At 39.7% G+C, this 24,197-nt stretch overlaps 3 protein-coding genes across 4 annotated transcripts in view; all 3 read right to left on the reverse strand.

The window, feature by feature from the left end:
• LOC106090527 (pancreatic lipase-related protein 2) overlaps positions 1-12,470 on the reverse strand; it is a 37,105-nt gene extending 24,635 nt beyond the window's left edge. Inside the window, exon 1 of the mRNA XM_013256754.2 lies at positions 11,606-12,470. Coding sequence (XP_013112208.2) covers positions 11,606-11,741 — 136 coding nt within the window. The 5' untranslated portion in view covers positions 11,742-12,470. The remainder of the gene's footprint in view (positions 1-11,605) is intronic.
• Positions 12,471-17,220: 4,750 nt separating this feature from the next.
• On the reverse strand, positions 17,221-18,498 carry LOC106090529 (uncharacterized). Of its 2 annotated transcripts, none has more exons than XM_013256756.2 (3): positions 18,349-18,498; positions 18,167-18,278; positions 17,221-18,096 (listed from the first exon to the last, which is right to left on the reverse strand). In XM_013256756.2, the coding sequence occupies exons 1-3, from the start codon at positions 18,463-18,465 to the stop codon at positions 17,294-17,296; spliced, it is 1,032 nt and encodes a 343-aa protein (XP_013112210.2). In that variant the 5' UTR covers positions 18,466-18,498; the 3' UTR covers positions 17,221-17,293. The 2 variants fall into 2 exon arrangements, with proteins under 2 accessions (XP_013112210.2, XP_059221279.1); XM_059365296.1 differs by having other exon boundaries at positions 18,167-18,210; positions 18,349-18,473.
• Positions 18,499-22,260: 3,762 nt separating this feature from the next.
• The window catches only part of LOC106084889 (uncharacterized), a 2,427-nt gene continuing 490 nt past the window's right edge, over positions 22,261-24,197 (reverse strand). Inside the window, exons 2-3 of the mRNA XM_013248838.2 lie at positions 24,068-24,176; positions 22,261-24,010 (exon numbers count right to left, since the gene is read on the reverse strand). Coding sequence (XP_013104292.2) covers positions 22,320-24,010; positions 24,068-24,176 — 1,800 coding nt within the window. The 3' untranslated portion in view covers positions 22,261-22,319. The remainder of the gene's footprint in view (positions 24,011-24,067; positions 24,177-24,197) is intronic.

Below are 24,197 nucleotides of genomic sequence, written 5' to 3' on the forward strand. Positions count from 1 at the left end.
TTCACTTCAAGAGCAACTGCAAGCACATTTTTAGCCAATCTTTCCAAAACTTTGCATAACGCTTTCCTACGCGACTCCCACGATATCTAAGAACTTTGCTCGAAATCTGTTCAGATTTAGATATAGCTTCCATGTATATGTTCGTCCGATTTTGGGTAACATTGCAATAATGGGGTCATTTCTTAACCGATTCCTTTGAAATTTCGCAGGAAGGATTTTCTTATGACTCTTGATATTACTGACGAATATCATATAAATCGGTTCAGATTTAGATGTAGATCTCCTATATATATATATCGCCCGATTTTCACTTCTAGAGCCACTGCAAGCACCTTTATTCACCAATCTTCCCAAAACTTTGTGCAACACTTTTCTCGACGACTACCACAACACCTAAAAAGTTTGGACGAAATCGGTTCACATTTAGCAATAGCTCCCATATATATGTTCGTCCGATTTTGAGTAATATTTCAATAATGTGGTCATTTGTCAACCGTTTGTCACAAAAATTGGTATGCAAAAAAAATCGGTTCAAGCTATTAAGCTTCCACATACATACATATATCGCCCCAGTTGCACATCCGCTGCACCGATCCGATCTTCCGATTTAGGGTCTTAAGCCTATAACAGGCGCATTTGTTGCCCGAGTGACCTAAAATTTGGAACAGTGAGTTGTGTCAAGACTCCCAATATCCGTCCTGAATATGACCTAGATCGGGCTATATTTAAATATACCTGCCATATAGACCGATTTGGCAATTTATGGTCTAAAAACTATAAAAAGCGCATTTATTCTCCGATTTTGCTGAAATTTGAAACAGTGAGGTGCACTGCGGGCCTCGACATCCGACCCGAATATGGTGTATATCGGACCATACTTACATATAGCTGCCATACAAACCGATATGCCGATTTAGGGGCTTAAGCCTATAAGAGGCACATTTATTACCCGATTTCACTGAAATTCAGAACAGTGAGTTTTATTAGGTACGTTGGTCCAAATCGGATCATATTTAGATATAGCTGTCATATAGAGCGATCATCCGAATTAGGGCTTAATCATATGAACGGCACACTTATTGCCCGATTTCGCTGAAATTTCGAACTGTTACTTGTAGGGAGCTTCTCGTCACCTGAACCTAATATGATTAGCATCGGACTTTATTTGGATATTAATATGGATGTAGTAGTGTATAATAAATTTGAAATATATCCATGGTGGTGGGTGTCAAAAGTACGGCACGGCCGAACTTAATGCATTTTTACTTGTTTTCTATTAATTTTGGGTGTCTCTAGCTTAGCATTTTAACTATGGCTCCTAAATGAGATTATTGAAAACAAGTTAACGAGTACCAAAATACCCACTTCGCTGTTGCTGTAAATTATTACGAAATATTTTACATTTTGTCAGACCAAATGCCAAGAAACTTGCAATTGTGGTCACCTTGATTCCAAATTTACAACTATGCAGCTATTCATTTCGTGAAGTTGTTTCGCAAGTTTAGGCTAATAAAACTGTGTGGGATGCAAAAATCAAAAAAAAAATATATATATAATTATCGAAGTGATGATTATGTTTTAAGCCTATGATATCGACTTCATCAATAATAACAACAGTTAGGCGAATGATATTTGCCAATTTGAATGTGGTTCGATTAAAACATGATCACGTTATTGCAATGTTACGGAATACTATATGCATGGAATCTCTATCTAAGGCCAAACTGGCATTGTGCAAAATTGTGTGACTATCGTTTGATAAATGCGTTCACAAAGGCTAGAAAATCAGTCAATACATAGGTTAGGTTATGTTGGAGGTCAAACAAAACCCTATATATGGAACAACCAAAAGGTTTTAGTGATGGTTCTAAGAAAGTTTGCAAGCTCATCGAAGGAAATCTATGGTTTAAATCAATCTGGGAGAGTATGGCATGAAACTGAGCGATGTCTGAACTCGTTGTCGAATGTTTTTGTCTCTTTTTGTGCTTTGATTTTTTTTTTGGATATTTTTGTTGGAGGCCACCGTAGCCCAGCGGTAAGCATGTTGGCCTGAGTTAAGTTCGAATCCTGAAATTTTTGGCGACCCCGTCCGGACTCGGCTACAAAAAGGAGATCCTTAATGGAGTGTTTAAGAGCAAATTTGCAATTTGAACCGTCGAAAAACACATTCGAATTCTGTAAGAATTCTTTCCAAATTTGGTACATCATTCAAAGTTTTTCTTCGGTCAAAAATCGATAAGACAAGTTCGAGAGCACTTCCGTATTCATCAAGACTCAACATCAGAATTCGATGAGAAGTCTTAACGACGACTCTTAATTCCCTTTCAAATTTGCCATATTTTGGTTCAGAATTCTACAAGCATTCTGCCAGAAACATCTGATTTTCCTGCGACATTTTGTTCCGAAGTCGTATCAACCACTCCAAAGATATTTTTCGTTAAGAATTCGAAAAGACTTTGAAATCGAATTCGGATGAATTGTCAGACTTTCATAAAGACTTCTGACCGAATTCTGAACGTTGGGTTTACGGGGAACTAACGCACAAGCAAAGAAAAAGAAACTTTCATCGACTAGAGTATGATCCAGACATCCAGTTCAGGTCCCTAAAGAACTTCGGAATGAAAAGAGGTCTAAGCGACTGGAGGGAATACAAACACGAAAGGGGGGCATCTCCTATTTGTCATCCCACATTTGCAAAAGTTTGCCTCTACTTGTAGGGCGAGGTCAAAGAACTGACATTGTAATGACCAGTCAGGATTCCTATTAGCAGTCTGGAGTCCTGCTTTCTCAGCCCCAAGATAATCCATGTCTAGTTTTGCGAAAAACTAAACTAACCACAGGCCTTTTGTCACCCTACAACCTACACACCCCAAAACTTATTCGTGCGATCATTGTAGAAGGCGTCCAAAAAGCTCGCTCAGTGGAGGATTCAATGTTTCCGTAGCAAGATCTGCTGCAATCGGCGATTCATTCCTGGCCAGCTCTTCAGCCGCTTTTACTTGTCATCTTCTAACTACTTTCGACCTCACATGGATTGACGACAGAGCCTTTAGCGCCGCCTATCTGTATCGTAACAGTCTGTCCGGTCCTCCGCTCCCGCATCGACCTCGTCTCCAGTGAATTCAGTATCGCGAAGATTTCCGCCTGAAATACGCTTTACTCGTCATTCAGGTTCCATAACTCCGAGAAATTTAATGAAGACTTCTGATCCAGTGTCCCTAAACAATTTGACTCATCCGTATATAAAGAGAGTCCCAGGAAAGGATCCCATTTTCAGAAAAATAACGTCCGTACTCCATCTCCATCACTCAGCAGAACAAAAAATGTCAAAAATTTGAGAAGCCGTCGTACAACATTTCAGCCAAATCGGATGCGAACTGCGCCCTCCAGAGGCTCAAAAAGTCCAGATCCCAGTTCGCTTAATATGGCAGCTATATTAGGTTATGTACCGATTTGCGCGATTTTTAGCATAGTTTTTGGAAGTCATAACAAAACACTTCATGCGAAATTTCAGCCAAATCGATTGAGAATTGCGCCCTCTAGAGGCTCAAGAAGTCAAGACCCAAGATCTGTTTATATGGCAGCTATATCAAAACATGAAGCGATTTGAACCATACTTGGCGCAGTTATTGGAAGTGTTACCAAAATATACAACGAACAAAATTTCAGTCAAAACCTTGAATCGAGAGATCGGTCTATATGGCAGCTATATGCAAATCTGGACCGATCTGGGCCAAATTGACGAAGAATATCGAAGGGCCTAACACAACTCACTACCCCAAATTTTGGCAAGATCGGACAGTAAATGCGCCTTGTATAGACGCAATACCTTAAATCGAGGAATCGATTTATATGGCAGCTTTATCTAAATCTGGACCGATCTGGGCAAAATTGGAGATGGATGTCGGATGGCCTAACGCAACTCACTGCCCAAAATTTCAGCAAAATCGGATAATAAATGTTGCTTTTATTGGACTAAGACCCTAAATCGGCGGATCGGTCTATATGGCAGCTATATACAAATCTGGACCGATCTGGGCCAAATTAACGAAGGATGTCGAAGGGTCTAACACAACTCACTGTCCCAAATTTAAGCCAAATCAGATAATAAATGTGGCTTTTATTGGTCTAAGACTCTAAATCGGCGGATCGGTCTATATGGCAGCTATATCCAAATCTGGACCGATCTAAGCCAAATTGAGGAAGGATGTCGGGGGGCCTAAGGCAACTCACTGTCCCAATTTTCAGCAAAATTGGATAATAAATTTGGCTTTTATGGGCTTAAGACCCTAAATTGGAGGATCGGTCTATATGGCAGCTATATACAAATCTGGACCGATCTGGGCCAAATTAACGAAGGATGTCGAAGGGTCTAACACAACTCACTGTCCCAAATTTAAGCCAAATCAGATAATAAATGTGGCTTTTATTGGTCTAAGACTCTAAATCGGCGGATCGGTCTATATGGCAGCTATATCCAAATCTGGACCGATCTAAGCCAAATTGAGGAAGGATGTCGAGAGGTCTAACACAACTCACCGTCCCAAATTTCAGCAAAATCGAACAATAAATGTGGCTTTTATTGGTCTAAGACTCTAAATCGGCGGATCGGTCTATATGGCAGCTATATCCAAATCTGGACCGATCTAAGCTAAATTGAGGAAGGATGTCGGGGGGCCTAAGGCAACTCACTGTCCCAAATTTCAGCAAAATTGGATAATAAATTTGGCTTTTATGGGCCTAAGACCCTAAATTGGAGGAACGGTCTATATGGCAGCTATATCCAAATCTGGACCGATCTGAGCCAAATTAACGAAAGATGTCGAGAGGTCTAACACAACTCACCGTCCTAAATTTCAGCAAAATCGAATAATAAATGTGGCTTTTATTGGTCTAAGACTCTAAATCGGCGGATCGGTCTATATGGCAGCTATGTCCAAATCTGAACTGATCTGAGCCAAATTGACGAAGGATGTCGAGAGGTCTAACACAACTCACCGTCCCAAATTTCAGCAAAATCGAATAATAAATGTGGCTTTTATTGGTCTAAGACTCTAAATCGGAGGATCGGTCTATATGGCAGCTATATCCAAATCTGAACCGATCTGAACCAAATTGACGGAGGATGTCACAGGGCCTAAGGCAACTCACTGTCCCAATTTTCAGCAAAATTGGATAATAAATTTGGCTTTTATGGGCTTAAGACCCTAAATTGGAGGATCGGTCTATATGGGGGCTATATCAAGATATAGTCCGATATAGCCCATCTTCGAACTTAACCTGCTTATGAACGAAAAAAGAATCTGTGCAAAGTTTCAGCTCAATATCTCTATTTTTGAAGACTGTAGCGTGATTTCAACAGACAGACGGACAGACGGACGGACATGTCTGGATCGTCTTAGATTTTTACGCTGATCAAGAATATATATACTTTATAGGGTCGGAAATGGATATTTCGATGTGTTGCAAACGGAATGACAAAATTAATATACCTTTTATACCCACCACCAAAGATGGTTAGCATACCCACCACCCAAGGTGGTTAGTATACCCACCACCGAAGGTAGTTAGTATACCCACCACCGAAGGTGGTTAGTGATAAAAATGTTTGTGTCTTAAGTCTTTTGATTTGAAAGGGTTTATACTTTACTAGAAAAAAATTATAATTTATTTTGCTAAAATAATGTTTAAAACTGAAAATAGCACATCAATTTAAGCATATGCGTGTTCTCATCTAAACTAAAGCTTAAAAAATCATTAAATCATCATATCATTCAATATATACTTGTATTTATTTTCTTCTACCCAAGTACATTTTCCTCTCAACAATGACCATCACAATAACTAGCCAACATGAGATCAAACATACAAAATGTTAATTATTTGTAATGACATTAAAATTTCAATTTTTTTTATTTTTAACTGGAAAACATATAAATTTTTATGATACCCTCACAATGATGGCCATTTTTATAATATAACTATGTGGCACCAGAGACCAGCATTAATTTTTATGAGGCAAAACAAAAAACTCCCCATATACAATGGAAGACATTACTAGGCAATAAAGTAAAGTGCAAATTATCTTCTATTTCAAAGGTTGTTTTGAGATGTTTGTAATCATGCTGTTGTTGTTTTTTGAACATAAGTTTTATGCCTTCTGAACTATGACGAAACTTTATGAAGATGGCAATTTGTGTATGGGGTATTGTTATTGTCAACCTAGATTTTTAATGTGGGCACGCATACGGTATGAAACCTTGTATGGTTATAGAATAGATTCTCACATTGACACTCTCATTAACATGAATTGTTTTGCAATATGAATGCAATTATGTATTAATAAAATATTTTGGTTTTTTATACCCTACACCACTACTGTGGTACAATGCAAATTTGCCCATGAACAATCTATTAAGGAACAGGGGCAAACTTCTCACATATCAATGAGTGCAGTCCGATTCAAGTTTACGCTCAATGATAAAGGGCCTCCTTTTGATAGCCGAGTCCGAACAGCGTCTCTAAGTGCGACACCTCTTTTGAGAAGAAGTTTTTACATGGCATAGTACCTCACAAATGTCGCCAGCACTAGGAGAGAATAATAACCGATACAAATTTTATGATGCCCTGGCAGGATTTGAACACATGAGGAGAGGTTTTTCTCCTCTTTTGAGGAGAAGCTTTTACATGGCATAGTACCTCACAAATGTCGCCAGCACTAGGAGAGAATAATAACCGATACAAATTTTATGATGGCCTGGCAGGATTTGAACCCAGGTGTTCAAGGTCATATGTGAACATGCTAACTTCTGCGCCACGGTGGCCTTCTGTGGTACAGGGTACTTTAATTTGTTTGTAACACCCATAAGGACGAAAGCTATATCCTTTGATATGTATACCGATCGACTCAAAATCTGGGAGAAAGTGGCACAGGCCACGCCACAGGGGGGCATTTTGTCGCAAATCCTAAGGGTAACCACCATAAATGACCTATTACGGATGCTGACTGAGGAGCGAATTAGACCCGTCTGCTACACAGACGATGTTTTACTACTTCTAAGGGATAAGGATCCGAACCAGCTTTGCAAAAAGGCCGAAAGGGTCTTGCATATGGCATATGACTGGGCTAAACCTAGAGGTCTCAATGTTAACCCAGAGAAGACTGAAATATGCCCTCCTAGTGCTGGCAACATTTGTGAGGTACTATGCCATGTAAAACTTCTCTCCAAAGAGGTGTCGCACTGCGGCACGCCGTTCGGACTCGGCTATAAAAAGGAGGTCCCTTATCATTGAGCTTAAACTTGAATCGGACTGCACTCATTGAAGTTTGCCCCTGTTTCTTAGTGGAATGTTCATGGGCAAAATTTTCATTTTTGACCGAAATATGCCTGTTCAAGAGGAAGACGAAGGTGGCCCAATTTAATGCACCACGTTTCTTCAATAAGACGAATTTCGATATCTGACAAGGTCAAATACTTAGGTGTGATCTTGGACAGGAAACTGAATTGGAAGTGTTACATTCAGGAGCGTACTGAGAAGGCTCACAGATGTTGGGCACTATGTAGACGGGCTGTAGGCTCGAAATGGCGACTGAATTCTAGGATAGTCCATTGGCTAAACAGCAGCGTGATTAGACCAATATTTACTTACACCTCAGTAGTTTGGTGAACTGCTATGGAGAAAAAGTGTAACATAAGGACCATACAACAGGTTCAGAGAACATGTTGTCTTGGCATAGGCGGAGCGATGAGGACCACGCCCACTAGGGTACTGGAGACTATTCTAGATATCCGACCCATTGACATACAAGTTAAATGTAAGGCAGCCACTGCGGCTATGAGACTTAAGGCAATGGGAGAATGGATTGTGGATGGGAGCAGCTCATACCATCTTGGTATAATTGCGGCGACGATAGGAAACCTGAAAGGAAGGGGAGAGGTTTCCGATCGGATACCTGAGATGAACCTTGGAGTCGAGTGCGAGGCACTGTTTCCATCGGCACAGTCTTGGATTGACGGAACCCTAGTATTGCCATCTGGAAGATCATGTTACACGGATGGATCAAAGCTAGAGGACAGAGTGGGCCTGGGGGTCTACATTGAGAACCCATGCACTGAGATCTGTTTTAGACTGCCTGACCAAAATACTGTCCTGCAGGCGGAGATCCGGGCGATCACGGAATGCGAGAGGTGGTATTGTGCTAACGCGAGGACGTCGAGTGTGGACATCTTTACCGACAGTAAAATTGCCATAAGGGCAATAACAACCAGGACGGTAAGGTCACGAACAGTCTTGCAGTGTAAGAGGGAGATTAACGCCTTCTCTGAGGATGGCAAAATCCGCATTGTTTGGGTGCCGAGCCATAACGGAGTAAGGGGAAATTAAAGAGCAGACTATTTGGCGGTGAAGGTCAGAGGACTGCCGTCAAAAAACTTGGCTAACCCGAAGCCCTTCGGGTCGACGCCATCCGAGTTAGGTTGAACAGCGAAATGGTCGGTAGGACGGCGAAAATCCTATGGGGTTATCCAGATCGTGAGAAGACGAGGCTATTACTGAAAGGAAGCAAGAAGGAGATCAGTATAGCTATTGGTATCATAACGGGGCACCTAGGACTTCGAGCTCACTTATATAAAATGGGTTCGGCAAGTGATAGCATGTGTAGGACATGCGGAGAAGATGATGAGACGTTGGAGCATTTCCTTTGCCATTGCCCGGCTTTCGCGTCCAACAGATACCGGTCCACCCCTTCCCCAAAACACCGCCCTAATAGGACTTATTTACTGACCATGGGTATATGGGACTTAAAAAAAAGGCATTTGAAAGTAGAATTTGAAACTGATATCCAAATATGGGACCAAGAGTTTGGGGGGCCACCTCTTCCCAAAACCATCCCCCAAGAGGACAAATTTACGACCATCGAATCTGATATCAATATTTGGGAAAATTGTCTATGGGGTTACCCCACCCCCACAACACCACCCAAATAGTAAGTATTTGCTGACTATTGCAATATGAGGCTCAAAAAAGAGAGTTTTTAGAGTAGAACACGAATCCGATATATATTTTCAAGGCCAACTCACTGAGTGGCCGCCCATCCTCCAAAACATCCCCCAAGCCGGTCATGTTTGCCGACTATGGAAATATGGGGCTCAAATTAAAGGTGTTTGGGAGTAGACCACGTATCTGATATCAACATTAGGGACGAACTGTCTAGGAGATGTCCCGCCACCATAACAACCCCCAAATAGGAGGTCTTTGCTCACCAAGACAATTTGGGTCTTAAAGAGTGTGGAACTAAATATTAATAGTTTTTAGGGCCAATACCTCAAACCGGACATATTTTCTGACTTTTGCAATAAGTAGTTTAAATGAGATTAGAAAACGAATTTCATATCCAATTTTGAGGCCAATGGCAATAAGGGGTTCAAATAAATGATATATATAGATATATGAGAATAGAGCACGTTGCTGATATTTTTTCCGGGCTTAGTGTTTGGGGGACCACCCCAATCCCCAAACACCCTTAAATCGGGCATATTTACCGACCATGTCAATGTGGAGCTTAAATGAAAGGTATTGGGGGGTAGAGCAAGAATTGGTACCCACTTTCGTAACCAATTTTCTGGGGGTCTACCCCTTTCCCAAAATACCCCACATACCGCAATTTTATTTGGTATTGGGGAGTAGAAGTCGAATTTGATATCTAAATTTTGGGCCATGTATTTAGGACATCACCCCTTCTCCAAAACACCCCCCAAAGGGTAAAAATTTTTCGACCATGCCACTATGTGGCCCTAATGAAACGTATTTGAGATTAGAAAACGAATTTGATAACCTATTTTGGGGCCATGTGTTTGGGGGGCGCCCCATCGTGTAAACTCCCCTAAACCAATGACAATATGGGGTTTAAATAAATGGTATTTGAAAGAAGAACACGTTGCAGATATTTTTTCAAAGCCAAGTATCTGGGAGACCACCTCACCCCCGAAAATACCCCTAAAACAGATATCATGAGAATATCGGGCTGAAATGAAGTATTTTAAGAATGGAGTACACCTTATATCCAAACTTAAATTCATAGACCAATAAAGATCATAGGGGATTCAGATAAAGGCACTTATATTGTTAAACTGTTAGTCAAGCGATATACTATTTTCGTAGCATGGTATTTCACTAAAAGCTCTTAAATTGTCGAAAATAAATATTCCGAGGAAACTTTTGTTCCATATAAAGTAAAAGAAGGCGCAGCGGAGCGGGACCGGGTCAGCTAGTTTCTATATAAATATGTACTTTGCTTACATATTTTGTGTAGGGACCAAAAATTTCAACTTTCCATAGAAAAAAACATATCCAACTTTAATAATGGGTTATCGTTAGCCGATCGTCATAATATTTCGTATTTTGCTTATTGGGATCAAAGGGAGAAAAAATGGAGCGTATGCGTTTTCTTATTTGCAAAATAATTGTTGTAAATTACCATAATACCTTCAAACTTTGGAGAAATACATTAGCAGTGGTTGCTCTCCCCAGTGATTGTGGCTGCAATTTTAGTATTTTTCAGCCATAAAAAGCTTCTTCAGTACCTCTTCATTTAAGACCAATCATATATTAGTCATAACTTTCATAGAATCTCACCTGTGTTATATTGGCTTAAAACTATCTGTCCTTCATATGCGATAGAAAAACCCAGATCACCCCATTTAAGGGATAGCCAATGAAAACCAGATAACCTATTCACTATGGTGACTATCTAATCTATATAAAACGTTAAAAAAAATGCTAATTTTATTATATTTTGCACATAATTCAAGTCCAACAAAATGTTTATTTCATGGCGTATAGCCAAAAGTTTCGAATCGATCGATCGATTTTTTTCTTTCAATTGATAAAACATTCCATAATGAAGGTTTCCCCCAAAAGTTGGCATTGCTATTTTTTTTAATACTACACCTTAGATGGTATTGAGCGTAAATAACTACAATCGAGACTTCTCTAAGACATAGCATAAACCTTGACCTACACTATGATGTAGGGTATCACAAACTAAACTACAAACAAAAATCTTGTGAACCCGAGAAAACAGCACCTGTAGGTTCAGGCAATAACAACCAACCAACCAACCAAATATTTACGACAATACGTCACCAAAATAAAAGCGAAAAATCATCAACAAATTTAAGTATCAGCAAGCCAAACACATGGTATTTGTATGCAAATTAAATGCTACAAGTTTTTGTTGTTGACAGCATTTATTGGAGTTGGGTAGGAAACAAAAGACTTAAGACACAAACATGAATTGAACAAAAGGGCCAGCTAACCTTCTGCATAATGGGCTGGCTGGCGCAAAGCGACAATGCATTTAAATGAATCGACTGTTTTAGTATACAAAAAACCCCAAACGCCAAAGAAGAAGGGCCATTTTACTAAAAAGGCCAGAGACGTCGTAAAAGCGAAATGCAAATATAACACCTCCCTAGAAAAAAAAGCGAAAGTAAAAACTAAAAGCCAACAAACACACACTCATACACCAGCCCATTCATAACTCTTAAAAGTGTCACTAATCAATTTTGTAGTTGTTTTTTTTTCTTTTTTAGGTAATACAAACCGGCATTTGTCACCCAACAGCTGAGCGCCAAAAACAATATCCATGAAATTCGAGATTTATATTCAGCAGAGAAGGACATTATTCGAAGGACTGTAGAGACTTGTGATGCTTGTGTAAAAATTCTTTGCTTTATCATCCACTGCTCACTAACAGCTTAGCTGTTGGAGTTTTCGACATTGATTAGTTTTGGATTTTCACTGCGAAAACTCCAATGGATTTTGGACTTGGATCTTTCGTGCTGTTCGGTTAATGGCAGCCAAGTATGGTATATTCGGCTTTGCGCTTTTAGAGGTTATTTTGTCGATTCGTATGGCCTTTAACGTAAATGGTTTGTGGCCAGTATTAAATAATTTTCGTAATTCTTTTTTTTCTACTTGGTTTCGTAAAAAACAGAAGAAAATATGCGGTTTTGCTTGACTGGTCGACACTAGCAATTATGCAATCGCTTATGGCTGATTATAACATTAGTGATGAGATTTTCGTTTTTTTTCTTTTTGCTTGAAGAACACAAAATGCCAAGGTTTTGTAACGATTTGTTTTGGGGTGGAATTTTGTTCAATATCACTTAAGACTATTAAAATATTTGGTTTAAAATAACACTTGATTAACAATCATTAACTTTTTTTTTGTTGATTTTGCTCTATCAGAAAAAAAAACTTCTGTAATGACCACTGCCACTGAATTTGGGGTTTTCTGTTAACGTCTATCAAACCGCGCCGAACAATTTACACCACTAAGCACTTCACTTTGCCATATGTTGTGCTGGTTTTGTTTTTTGTTTTTTTTTTTTTTTTTCTTTCTTTCCTCTTAACCTAAACCATTAAATAATTTTGTTGATTATTTTGCCTTCATTCAAGTAGTTTCGCTTGCTGTTTGGTCACAACTCACTTGTGCCTTTTTTTCCGTCTTCCGACCGTTGCGTTTGCGCGCTCAACTCAATCTACCACACTTAAGTGTTTACAACTTTTGCTTTCGTTTCGGCCAATGTCTGTAATGCAGTTTCTTTAGGTTTGCCAGTCAGTCAAACAACAACAGAGAAGAGAGAGAGAAACGACTTTAAATAGTTTGTTGGGATTTTGAAGCTTGCTACTTGAGAATTCTGTGATTTAAAATTGCGCTCTGCTTATGCTATGGCGAGAGAGAGAGAGCTTTTTTGATATACAAAAACCATAGGCCAAGAATAGTTTCATAAGAATTAAACAAAAACAAGTAAAAGTGTGCTGAGTTCGGCCGGGCCGAATCTTGGGAAACCCATCACCATGGATCGCATTTGTCGGGTTCTTTTCCTGGCATCTCTTCTTAGGCAAAAAAAGGATTAAAGAAATTATTTGCTCTCCTCTTAGAGCGATATCAAAATATGGTCCGGTTCGGACCACAATTAAAATATATGTTGGCGACCTGTGTAAAATGTCACCCAATTGCGCCCTTTGGGGTCTCAAGAAGTCAAATAGAGAGATCGATTTATATGTGAGCTGTATCAGGCTATAGACTGATTGCTTATTGCGACCTCTAGAGGCTCAAAAAGTCAAGATCCCAGATCGGATTATATGACAGCTATATAAGGTTATGAACCGATTTGAACCATACTTAGTTCAGTTGTTGGAAGTCATAACAAAACATGTCATGCCAAATTTCAGCCAAGTCGGATAGAAATTGCGCCCACCAGAGGCTCAAGAAGTAAAATAGGGAGATCAGTTTAAATGCGAGTTGTATCAAGCTTTAGACCGATTCGGATCGCATTTGACACGTACGTTAGCGATTATGGGAGAAGCCGTTGTTTAATATTTCAGCCCAATTGGTTCATAATTACGCCTTCTAGAGGCTCAAGAAGTCAAGATCCCAGATCGGTTTATATTGCAGCTATATCAGATTATGAACCGATTTGAACCTTTTTTGGCACAGTGGTTGGAAGTCATAATATAATACGTCATGCAAAATTTCAGATAGGAATTGCGCCCTCTAGAAGCTCAAGAAGTATGACAGCTATATCAGGTTATGGACCGATTGGGACCATACTTGGCACAGTTACTGGAAGTCATGGCGAAACATGTCGTGCAAAATTTCATTCCAATCGGATAAGAATTGCGCCCTCTAGAGGGTCAAGAGGTTAAGACCCAAGATCGGTTTATATGGCAGCTTTATCAGGTTATGGACCGATTTGAACCATGCTTGACACAGTTGTTTGATATCATAGCAAAATACGTCGTGAAAAATTTCATTCCAATCGGATAAGAATTGCGCCCTCTAGAGGCTCAAGAAGTCAAGACCCAAGATCGGTTTATATGGCAGCTATATCAAAACATGGTCCGATATGGCCCGTTTACAATTCCAACCGACCTTCACTTATAATAAGTATTTGTGCGTAATTTCAAGCGGCTAGCATTACTCCTTGGAAAGTTAGCGTGCTTTCGACAGACAGACGGACGGACGGACATGGCTAGTTCGACATAAAATGTCACGAAGATCAAGAATATATATACTTTATGGGGTCTCAGACGAATATTTCGAGTAGTTACAAACAGAATGACGAAATTAGTATACCCCCATCCTATGGTGGAGGGTATAAAAATCGGAACTAGATTACGAGTATTGTGAAGACGAAAGTCAGTAGGCTTAGTTTTTGCCAGAACTTTTGGTTAAGATCAAGAATTTTATGGGAGCTACATCATATTATAGACCGATTCGGACAGTAATGCGGAGCTTTTCCTTTTTATACCCTACACCACTACTGTGGTACAGGGTATTATAAGTTAGTGAATTAGTTTGTAACACCCAAAGGGGAAGAGAGATAGACCCATTGATAGGTATATCGATCGACTCAGAATCGCTTTCTGATTCGATTTAGCTATGTCCGTCTGTCTGTCTGTCCGTCCGTCTGTCTGTCCATGTTAATTTATGTACAAAGTACAAGTCGCAGTCTTCATCCGATCGTCTTCCAATTTGGTACAAGCATGTTTTTCGGCCTAGAAACGAAGCCTATTGAAATTGGAAAAAATCGGTTCAGATCTGGATATAGCTCCCATATATCATTTCGTCCAATTTTCAGTAATAATGCAATACAATGGTCATTTGTTAACCGATTCTCTCGAAATTTGGCAAGAAGGATTTTTTTACGACTGCCGACATGACTGGTGAATTTCATGGAAATCGGTTCATATTTAGATATAGCTCTCATATATATACATATCGCCCGATTTTCACCCCAAGAGCCACTGCAAGCGCATTGTTTGACCAATCTTGCCAAAATTTTCCACAGCGCTTTCCTTGACGACTACCACATTATTTGAGAGTTTGCTCGGAATCGGTTCAGAATTAGATATAGCTCTCATATATACGTTCGTCAGATTTTGGGTAATTTGCCATAATGTTGCCATTTGTCAACCGTAGTTTTTACAGTTTGAACATATTTGCTCGCCAAGTTCCATCAAAATTGGTTCAGAATTGAATATAGGTCCCACATTGTACTTATAGGGTAGGTGTAGGGTATTATACAGTCGACTACGCCCGACTTTTGCCCTTCCTTACTGGTTTTTAATATGCTCTTACATTTTTATACCCTCCACCATAGGATGGGGGTATACTAATTTCGTCATTCTATTTGCAACACATCGAAATATCCATTTCCGACCCTATAAAGTATATATTGTATATTCTTGATCAGCGTAAAAATCTAAGACGATCAAGACATGTCCGCCCGTCTGTACGTCTGTCTGTTGAAATCACGCTACAGTCTTTAAAAATGGAGATATTGAGCTGAAATTTTGCACAGGTTCTTTTTTTCATAAGCAGTTTAAGTTCGAAGATGGCCTATATCGGATTATATCTTGATATAGCCCCCATATAGACCGAACGGCCGATTTAGGGTCTTAGGCCCATAAAAACCACATTTATTATCCGATCTTGCTAAAATTTGAGAAAGTTAGTTGTGTTAGACCCCTCGACATCCTTCGTCAATTTGGCTCAGATCGGTCCAGATTTAGGTATAGCTGCCATATAGACCTATCTCCCAATTTGATTTCTTGAGGCCATAAAAGGCACATTAATTGTCTGAAGTAGCCGAAATTTGGGACAGTGAGTTGTGTTAGGCCCCTCAGCATCCTTCGTCAATTTGGCTCAGATCGGTCCAGATTTGGATATAGCTGCCATATAGACCGATACTCCGATTAAGGGTCTTAGGCCCATAAAAGCCACATTCATTACCCGATTTTGCTGAAATTTGGGACAGTGCGTTGTGTTAGGCCCTTTGATATCCTTCGTCAATTTGGCTCAGATCGGTCCAGATTTGAATATAGCTGCCATATAAGCCGATCCTCCGATTTAGGGTTTTTGGCCCACAAAAGCCACATTTATTATCCGATTTTGTTGAAATTTAAGACAGTGAGTTGTGTTAGACCCCTCAGCATCCTTCGTCAATTTGACCCAGATCGGTTCAGATTTGGATATAGCTGCCATATAGACCGATCCTCCGATTTAGGGTTTTTGGCCCATAAAAGCCATATTTATTATCCGATTCAGCTGAAATTTGGGGCAGTGAGTTGTGTTAGGCCCTTCAGCATCCTTCGTCAATTTGACCCAGATCGGTTCAGATTTGGATATAGCTGCCATATAGACCGATCATTCGATTTAGGGTCTTAGGCCCATAAAAGCCACATTCATTACCCGATTTTGCTGAAATTTGGGACAGTGCGTTGTGTTAGGCCCTTTGATATCCTTCGTCAATTTGGCTCAGATCGGTCCAGATTTGAATATAGCTGCCATATAAACCGATCCTCCTATTTAGGGTTTTTGGCCCACAAAAGCCACATTTATTATCCGATTTTGTTGAAACTTAAGACAGTGAGTTGTGTTAGACCCTTCAGCATCCTTCGTCAATTTGACCCAGATCGGTTCAGATTTGGATATAGCTGCCATATAGACCGATCAGTCGATTTAGGGTCTTAGGTCCATACAAGGCGCATTTATTGTCCGATGTCGCCGAAATTTGGGACAGTGAGTTAAGTTAAACCCCTTGACATACTTCTGCATTATGGCCCAGATCGGTTCAGATTTGGATATAGCTACCATATAGACCGATTCTCCGATTTAAGGTCTTAGGCCCATAAAAGCCACATTTATTATCCGATTTTGCTGAAATTTGGGACAGTGAGTTGACTTAGCCCCTTAGATATTTTTCTTTAATTTGACCCTGATCGGTTCAGATTTGTATATAGCTGCTATATAGACCGATTTCTCGATTTAAAGTCTTGGCCCCATTAAAGGCGCATTTTTAATCCGATTTCACTGAAATTTGACACATTGACTTATATTAGGGTTTTCGACATCTGTGTCGTATTTGGTTCAGATCAGTTTATTTTTAGATATAGCTACTAAAAAGACCAATATTTTGTTATACAAAATTGAACAATGACTTGTACCGATTAGTATTTGGTCCAAATCGGAACATATTTCGATATAACTGCTATGGGACATAAGGTATGTAATTTTCACCGGATTTTGAAGGAAGGTGGTTTACATTTATACCGGAATTGGTGGATATCCAAAGTACGGCCCGGCCGAACTTATATATTGTTTATATTGATAATGTAATTTGAGAGAAGGCATCTCACATTAGACTATTTATATGGTACATACGTTTATTAAAAATTTTTTCAACAAACTACAAATTGTTAGAGATTCTGAAACTATTGATTAATTTGTTGCATTACGATACTCTGGGCTTTCACATTTAGCCAAACGATTTTCCAAGTGATTGATGGATTTCCTGAGATCTTCAATGTGATCGTTTTTAGACTTTAAATGAGCCAAACTGGAAGTGGAATTGAACCAATCCCGAAGGTTAAGGCTATCGAATAGTGTTAATTGATATTCAGCACCATTCTGAAATTCTTTAAAATTGTTCATTTCCTTTCGCAATGCTTTCACTTCTTGAACCAACTCTTCCATCTCCAATGCCGAATTTGGTTTTTCATTGGTCAAATGTTGTACTTCTGCCGAATTCAAATTTGTTTTCAAACGTCCTTGTGTTTCGGCCAGCTGTTCTGTTGTATTCCTAACGTCTATAAGCGTTTGATTCAATTGCAGTTTAAGTTTTTCGTTTTCTATTTGCAGAGCTTTTACTTGGTCCACATTGCCCTGGAGGGTCTTATTAATGTTTATCATATTGGAATAGAACAGCAATACTCTCTTAAGTCGAAGTTGTAGATCGTCTTTTCGATTCAATTTGCATTCGTTTTTCATTTGTTGATGGACATAGAATAATAGGTCTTCGTTTTGCTCTGCATTTCTTTGTTCGCACATAAACCAATACTTGTTATCGCAAAGAGAGTGTTTCCAATTATCTGCCGAATCTATGCTAATGCAGTTATCATCGTAATATGTGGGACTCTTAAATGACCAATTCGAATACTCAATTAGATTTCCTGTTGATAGCCATTTGAAATGTTTCGCATTTGCTAAATTGTTGCCACCAGTCCAAATCGTCTCAGATGTACCTATAGAAGAAATTACATAAATTAGTAGACGCAAATGGGACTGGGCCCTTTTCAGGTAATTGCACTTAACCGATTTTGGTCAGCAAACGCTTTATCTGGTTTTCCTTTTTCTCGCTATCAATTGTGATTAGAACCATTTCCCGTTGAGCACATACACAGGCAGCATCAAACCAATGTACCGACAGAAAAATTTCAAAGAAAAACAATAGCATAAAGAGTTTGAAATACTTAGACTTTCCATGGTAAAGATACCCCATAATGATCTCCAACAAACACTGGACTTCCATCTTCAGTTTCGTAATAATGGCCACCACTTGCACCAAAAAGTGTAGCCAAAGTAAGCAGAGACCAGTATAAACTTCCTTTCATCGCGATGCTATCCGTATGGCAGGCTTTTGCTTTATTTCGAAACTATTCGTTATTAAATTTTAAGTCAGACACGTAAAGCAGAGTTATCATATTCAACAAAACAAACTAGGTTGCGGTTAAAATGCAAATATTCTGATAATTGCCAGCCATCGGGCGATAAGGAGCAAGCAAAACGATTCGGTTGAAAATTGTGGTTAATGTGGCCTTTCAAGTGCAAATCCGGCGATAAAAATATATGGTAGCTATATCCAAAACAAAGCCGATTTTGATGAAATCTTGCACATATTTTGAGATCAGTAATAAATCAAGTAACCAAGTGGGGCCGAAACTTATATACCCTCCACCAAGGATCGCATCCTTGGCGAGCTCTTCCCACGGTATGTCTTTTTAGGTAAACAAAAGATAAAAGAAAAGAATTGCTATGTTATTGGAACAATATCAAGTTATGGTTCATTTCGCTCCATAATTGAACTGAAGATTGGAGACCATAGTAGAAGTCATTGTGTAAAATTTCAGCCAAATTTGGTAAGAATTACGCACTTTAGGGGCTGAAGAAGTAAAACAGGGAGATCGGTTTATAGGGGAGCTGTATTAGGCTATAGACCGATTCATGCCATATTCGACATGTATGCTAAAGGTCACAAGGGAAGCAGTTGTACAAAATTTCAGCTAAATCGGATAATAATTGCGTCCTCTAGTGGCTCAAGAAGTCAAGAACCCAGACCGGTTAATATGGCAGCTATATCAGGTTATGAACCGATTTGCGCCATACGAAGCACAGTTGTTGAAAGTCATAACAAAACACCTCATGCAAAATTTCAGCCTAATCGGATGAGAATTGCTCCCTCTAGTGGCTCAAGAAATCAGGATACAAGATCGGTTTATATGGCAGCTATATCAGGTTATGGACCGATTTAAAATATTCTTAATACAGTTGCTGAAAGTCATAACAAAACACTTCATGCAATATTTCAACCAAATCGGATAGGAATAGCGCCCTCTAGAGGCTCAAAAAGTCAAGACCCCAGATCGGTTTATATGACAGCTATAGCAAGTTATGGACCGATTTGCACTATTCTTAGCACAGTTGTTGAAAGTCATAACAAAACACCTTATGCAAAATTCCAGCCAAATCGGATAGGAATTGCGCCCTCCAGATGCTCAAGAAGTCAAGACCCCAGATCGGTTTATATGGCAGCTATATCAGGTTATAAACCGATTTGAACCATTCTTAATAAAGTTGTTGGAAGTCATAGCAAATCACGTCATGCAAAATTTCGGCCAAATCGGGTAGGAATTGCTCCCTGTAGAGGCTCAAGAAGTCAAGACCCAAATTCGGTTTATATGGCAGCTATATCAAAACGTGGACCGATATAGCCCATTTACAATCCCAACCGACCTACACTAATAAGAAGTATTTGTGCAAAATTTCAAGCGGTTAGCTTTACTCCTTCGAAAGTTAGCGTGCTTTCGACAGACGGACGAACGGACATACGGACGGACAGATGGACGGACAGACGGACGGACAGACGGACGGACAGATGGACGGACAGACGGTCGGACAGACGGACGGACGGACAGACGGACGGAAAGACGGACGGACAGACGGACGGACAGACGGACGGACAGACGGACGGACTGACGGACGGACGGACGAACAGACAGACGGTCGGACAGACGGAAAGATGCACAGACGGACGGACAGACGGTCGTACAGACAGATGGACGGACTGACAGACGGACGGACATGGCTAAATCGAATTAAAATGTCATGACGATCTAAAATATACTTTATGGGGTATTAGACGCATATTTCGAGGTGTTACAAACAAAATGACGAAATTAGTATACCCCCATCCTATGGTACAGCGTATAAAAATAACTGATATTTTCAAATTTTGTTTGTACCTATATTCGAGTTTGGCTTTTTTATACCCACCACCATAGAATAGGGGTTATATTCATTTAGTCATTCCTTTTGCAGCACATCGAAATATCCATTTCCGTCCCTACAAATTATATACATTTCGGATCGTCATAAAATTCTAAGGCGATTAAACGATGTCCGTGTGTCTGTCCGTCCGTCTGTTGTAATCACTGTACAGACTTTATAAATTGAGGTATTGCGCTGTGTTTTTGCTGCACACAGGTTAAGTTCTTGAATGGGCGAAATCGGACTATACTTAGATATAGCTGCCACATACACCGATCTGCCGATAAGACCCATGATAAGCCCATAAAATCTTTATTTTTTACCCGTTTTCGTTTGAAATTTGAAACAGTGAGTTGTCATAAGCCTCCCGGCATCTGATTCAAATATATAGCTGTCATATAGACCGATTTGCCGATAAAGTGTCAAAAGCCCATAAAAGCTTCACTTTTTTAACCGATTTCGTTGAAATTCGCATCAGTGAGTTATCTAAAGCCTCTTGACATCTGACTAAAATATGGTTCAAACGGGGCTATATTTAAATATAGCTGCCATATAGACCGATCTGCCGTTAAAGGGTTTGAAGCCCATAAAAGCTTTATTTTTAACCGATTTCAAAACAGTGAGTTGTTCTGAGCCTCTTAACACAGGACCCAAATATGGTTCGGACTAGTCCCTCCCACTTACCTTGATTTTCAGAAACGCCAGATCTCGGAGATGAGTGGTGCGATTTAAGCAAAATGTGTGCTCTCTTATAGTAGCCTAAAATAAAAAATTGGTAGCTCAAATTTCAGATGGGGTTCTAGGGGGGCCGCCCCACCCCCAAAACCTACCATATATATATATAGACCAATCACGACAATATGGGACTCAAATGAAAGGTATTTAAGTTTTCAAAACGTATCTGATATCCAATTGTAGGACCAAGTGTTTGGGGGACCACCCCAACCCCCAAAACACCCTATATGGGACTCAAATGAAAGCTGTATGCGAGTAGAATACGAATCTGATATGCAAATGTGGGGCCAAGTGTTTGGGGAGGGGGGGGGGGCTGCCCCTCACCAAAAACGTCCCTCAAAACGGCTAAATTTACCACCACAGCAATATGGGGCTCAAATAAAAGGTCTTTGGGAGTAAAGCACGAATATGATGCCAATATTCGGGAAGAATTGTCTTTTGGACTACCCCACCCCCATAACACCACCCAAATATAATGTATGGCCAGCAACATTACAATATGGGGCTCAAATAAGAGGTATTCTAGAATAGAACACTGATATATATTTTCAGGGTCAAGTCACTGAGTGACCGCCCCATCTCCCAAAACACTCTCCAAACCGGATATGTTTGCCGACTACGGAATTATAAGGCTCAAATGAAAGGTATTTAGGATTAGACCACGAACTGATCTCAACATTTGGCACCGCCCTTCCCCAAAACTCAAATCATACTCACTTGCTGGTATAGCAATCACGTCTGTTTTCCATAACGCTGAACGCCTGGGTTCAAATCCTGGCGAGACCATCAGAAAAAACTTTCAGTGTTGGTTTGCCCCTCCTAATGCTGGCAACATTTGTGAGGTACTAAGCCATGCAAAACATTTCTCCAAAGAGGTGTCGCTCTGCGGCACGCGGTTCGGACTCGGCTATATAAAAGGAGGTCCCTTGAATCGGACTGCACTCATGGATATGTAAGAAGTTTGCCCTTGTTTCTTTATTCATGGGCTAAATTTGCAATTTGCATTTTGCCTATATCCCCCATGCTGTGGTGATGCGAGTAAAAAGTAGGCAAATATCCCTATTTAGCATTGCTCACTACATTTATTGAATATTAATGAGAGGATTTGTACAATTGTATAGCCAAGACAGCTCAAAAATAGCTATATTTAAAAAGTTTTTTTTAAATCTTTGATCCATTCGTTGCCTTATGGTTGACCACGCTGTACAAAATAAAAGTTCTTTGGAGCAGTACAATTTTGTGATTTTCCATACTCGGCCAAACGACTTTCTAACTGCTTGATGGTTTTTCTGAGATCTTCAATGTGATCGTTTTTAGACTTTAAATTAGCCGTATAGGAAGTGGCATTAAAGTTTTCCTTAAGATTTAGCGAATCAATGAATGCAAATTGCCTTTCAGCAACGTTCTGGAATGTATGAAAATTCCTAAGTTCATTGCGTATTTCTTTGATTTCTTGTGCCAATTCGTTTATCTTGTGTCCCGAATTATGTGCTTCATCGATCAAATGGTTTTCCAAAAGTTTTTGATTTTCCTCAAACTCTGTTTTCTGCTGTTGAATTAACTCTTCCAGCCGTGTGGAATTCTGTGCTTCTTTGGTCAATTGTGTGGACATATTGTGGCGCATTTCGTTCACTTCTTGAGCAAGCCCTTCCACCATTCGTACCGATGTATGTGCTGCTTCGTTTAAACGTTTTTCCAAGAGTTTTAGATTTTCCTCCAGCTGTTTATGTTGTTGTTGATATAGGCGTGCGGAATGCTGTGCTTCTTTGGTCAAATTGTGGCGCATTTCGTTCACTTCTTGAACCAGCTCTTCCACTCTCTGTGTCGAATTTTGTGTGTCTTCGGTCAAATGTTTATCCCAAAGTTTTTGATTATCCTCCAGCTGTTTTGTCTGTTGTAGAATTAACTCTTGCAATCGTGCGATGTTATGTGCTTCTTTGGCCAAATTGTTGCGCATTTCGTCCACTTCTTGAACCAGCTCTTCCACCATTCGCGCCAAATTTTGTGTTTCCACAGTCAATTGGATTTCCAAAACTTTTTGATTTTCCTCCAACTGTGTTTTCTGTTGTAGCATTAACTGTTCTATCAGTGCGGTTTTAAATACATCTTTGGCCAAACTGTGTCTCATTTCGTTCACTTCTTCAACCAGCTCTTCCATCATTCGTGCCGAATTTTGTGCTTCACCGTTCAAATGCATTTCCAAACGTTGTTGAATTTCCTCCCGCAGTTTTTTCTCTTCTTGTATTAGCTCTGCCAATCGCACGGAATGCTGTGCTTCTTTGGTCAAATTACCAAACAAGAGTTCTTGTGATTCCTCAAGCTTTTCTCTCTCCTGTCGAATGAAATCTTCCAGCATTCCTGCTGATTGCTGTGCTTCTTTTGTCACATTTGTTACCAAAAATTCTTGTATTTCGCCCAGTTGTTTTGTTGTATTCTCAACGGCTGTAAGCGTGTGATTTAATTGCAGTTTAAAATTTTCATTTTCTATTTGTAGATTTTTTTTTACTTCACCAACATAGCTTATAATGGTATCGCTTTTCAAAAGCTTTATTAGTCGATCTTGTAGATCGTGGCTTGAAGACGCTTCGCATTCGCTCTTTAGTTGCTGATGGAAATCGAATAATAAGTCTTTGCTTTCATCTGCATTTGTTTGTTGAAGATACGCATTTTCTTCGCATATGAAAAAACTCTTAAAACCGCATTTAAAGGTGAACCACTTGGATTCAGAATCTATGACCAAGCAGTATAAATCTCCGTATTTAGGTTCCCCAGATATCCAATTCGAATATTCAATAAAATTCTCTGTGGACAACCACTTGTAGTTGTGCATATTTGCAATATTGTTGGCTCCAGTATAAAACTGAAAGCCCCCGAAACCTGTAGAAGCATAAAATTAGTTCTTCACAAATGAGATGTAGCATTGTTGTACTTAACCTATGCTCTCCAGCAGCCTATAAATCTGCACTTCCTTGTGCTGGCTATCAATTGTGATTAGAGTCATATTTCGTTTGGCACATTCACAGGCGGCATCAAACCAATAATACTACAAAAAAAATCATTAGTT

This window comes from Stomoxys calcitrans, chromosome 3 (assembly GCF_963082655.1).
Source record: "Stomoxys calcitrans chromosome 3, idStoCalc2.1, whole genome shotgun sequence".
Lineage (NCBI taxonomy): Eukaryota > Metazoa > Arthropoda > Insecta > Diptera > Muscidae > Stomoxys > Stomoxys calcitrans.

Coding starts and splice junctions, on each gene's coding strand:
- LOC106090529 (XM_013256756.2), bottom strand. CDS start 18,465: ATGAAAGGAAGTTTATACTGGTCTCTGCTTACTTTGGCTACACTTTTT. Junction 18,279..18,348: donor TTGTTGGAGATCATTATGGG/GTATCTTTACCA, acceptor GAAATTTTTCTG/TCGGTACATTGGTTTGATGC. Junction 18,097..18,166: donor GCGTTTGCTGACCAAAATCG/GTTAAGTGCAAT, acceptor TTTCTTCTATAG/GTACATCTGAGACGATTTGG.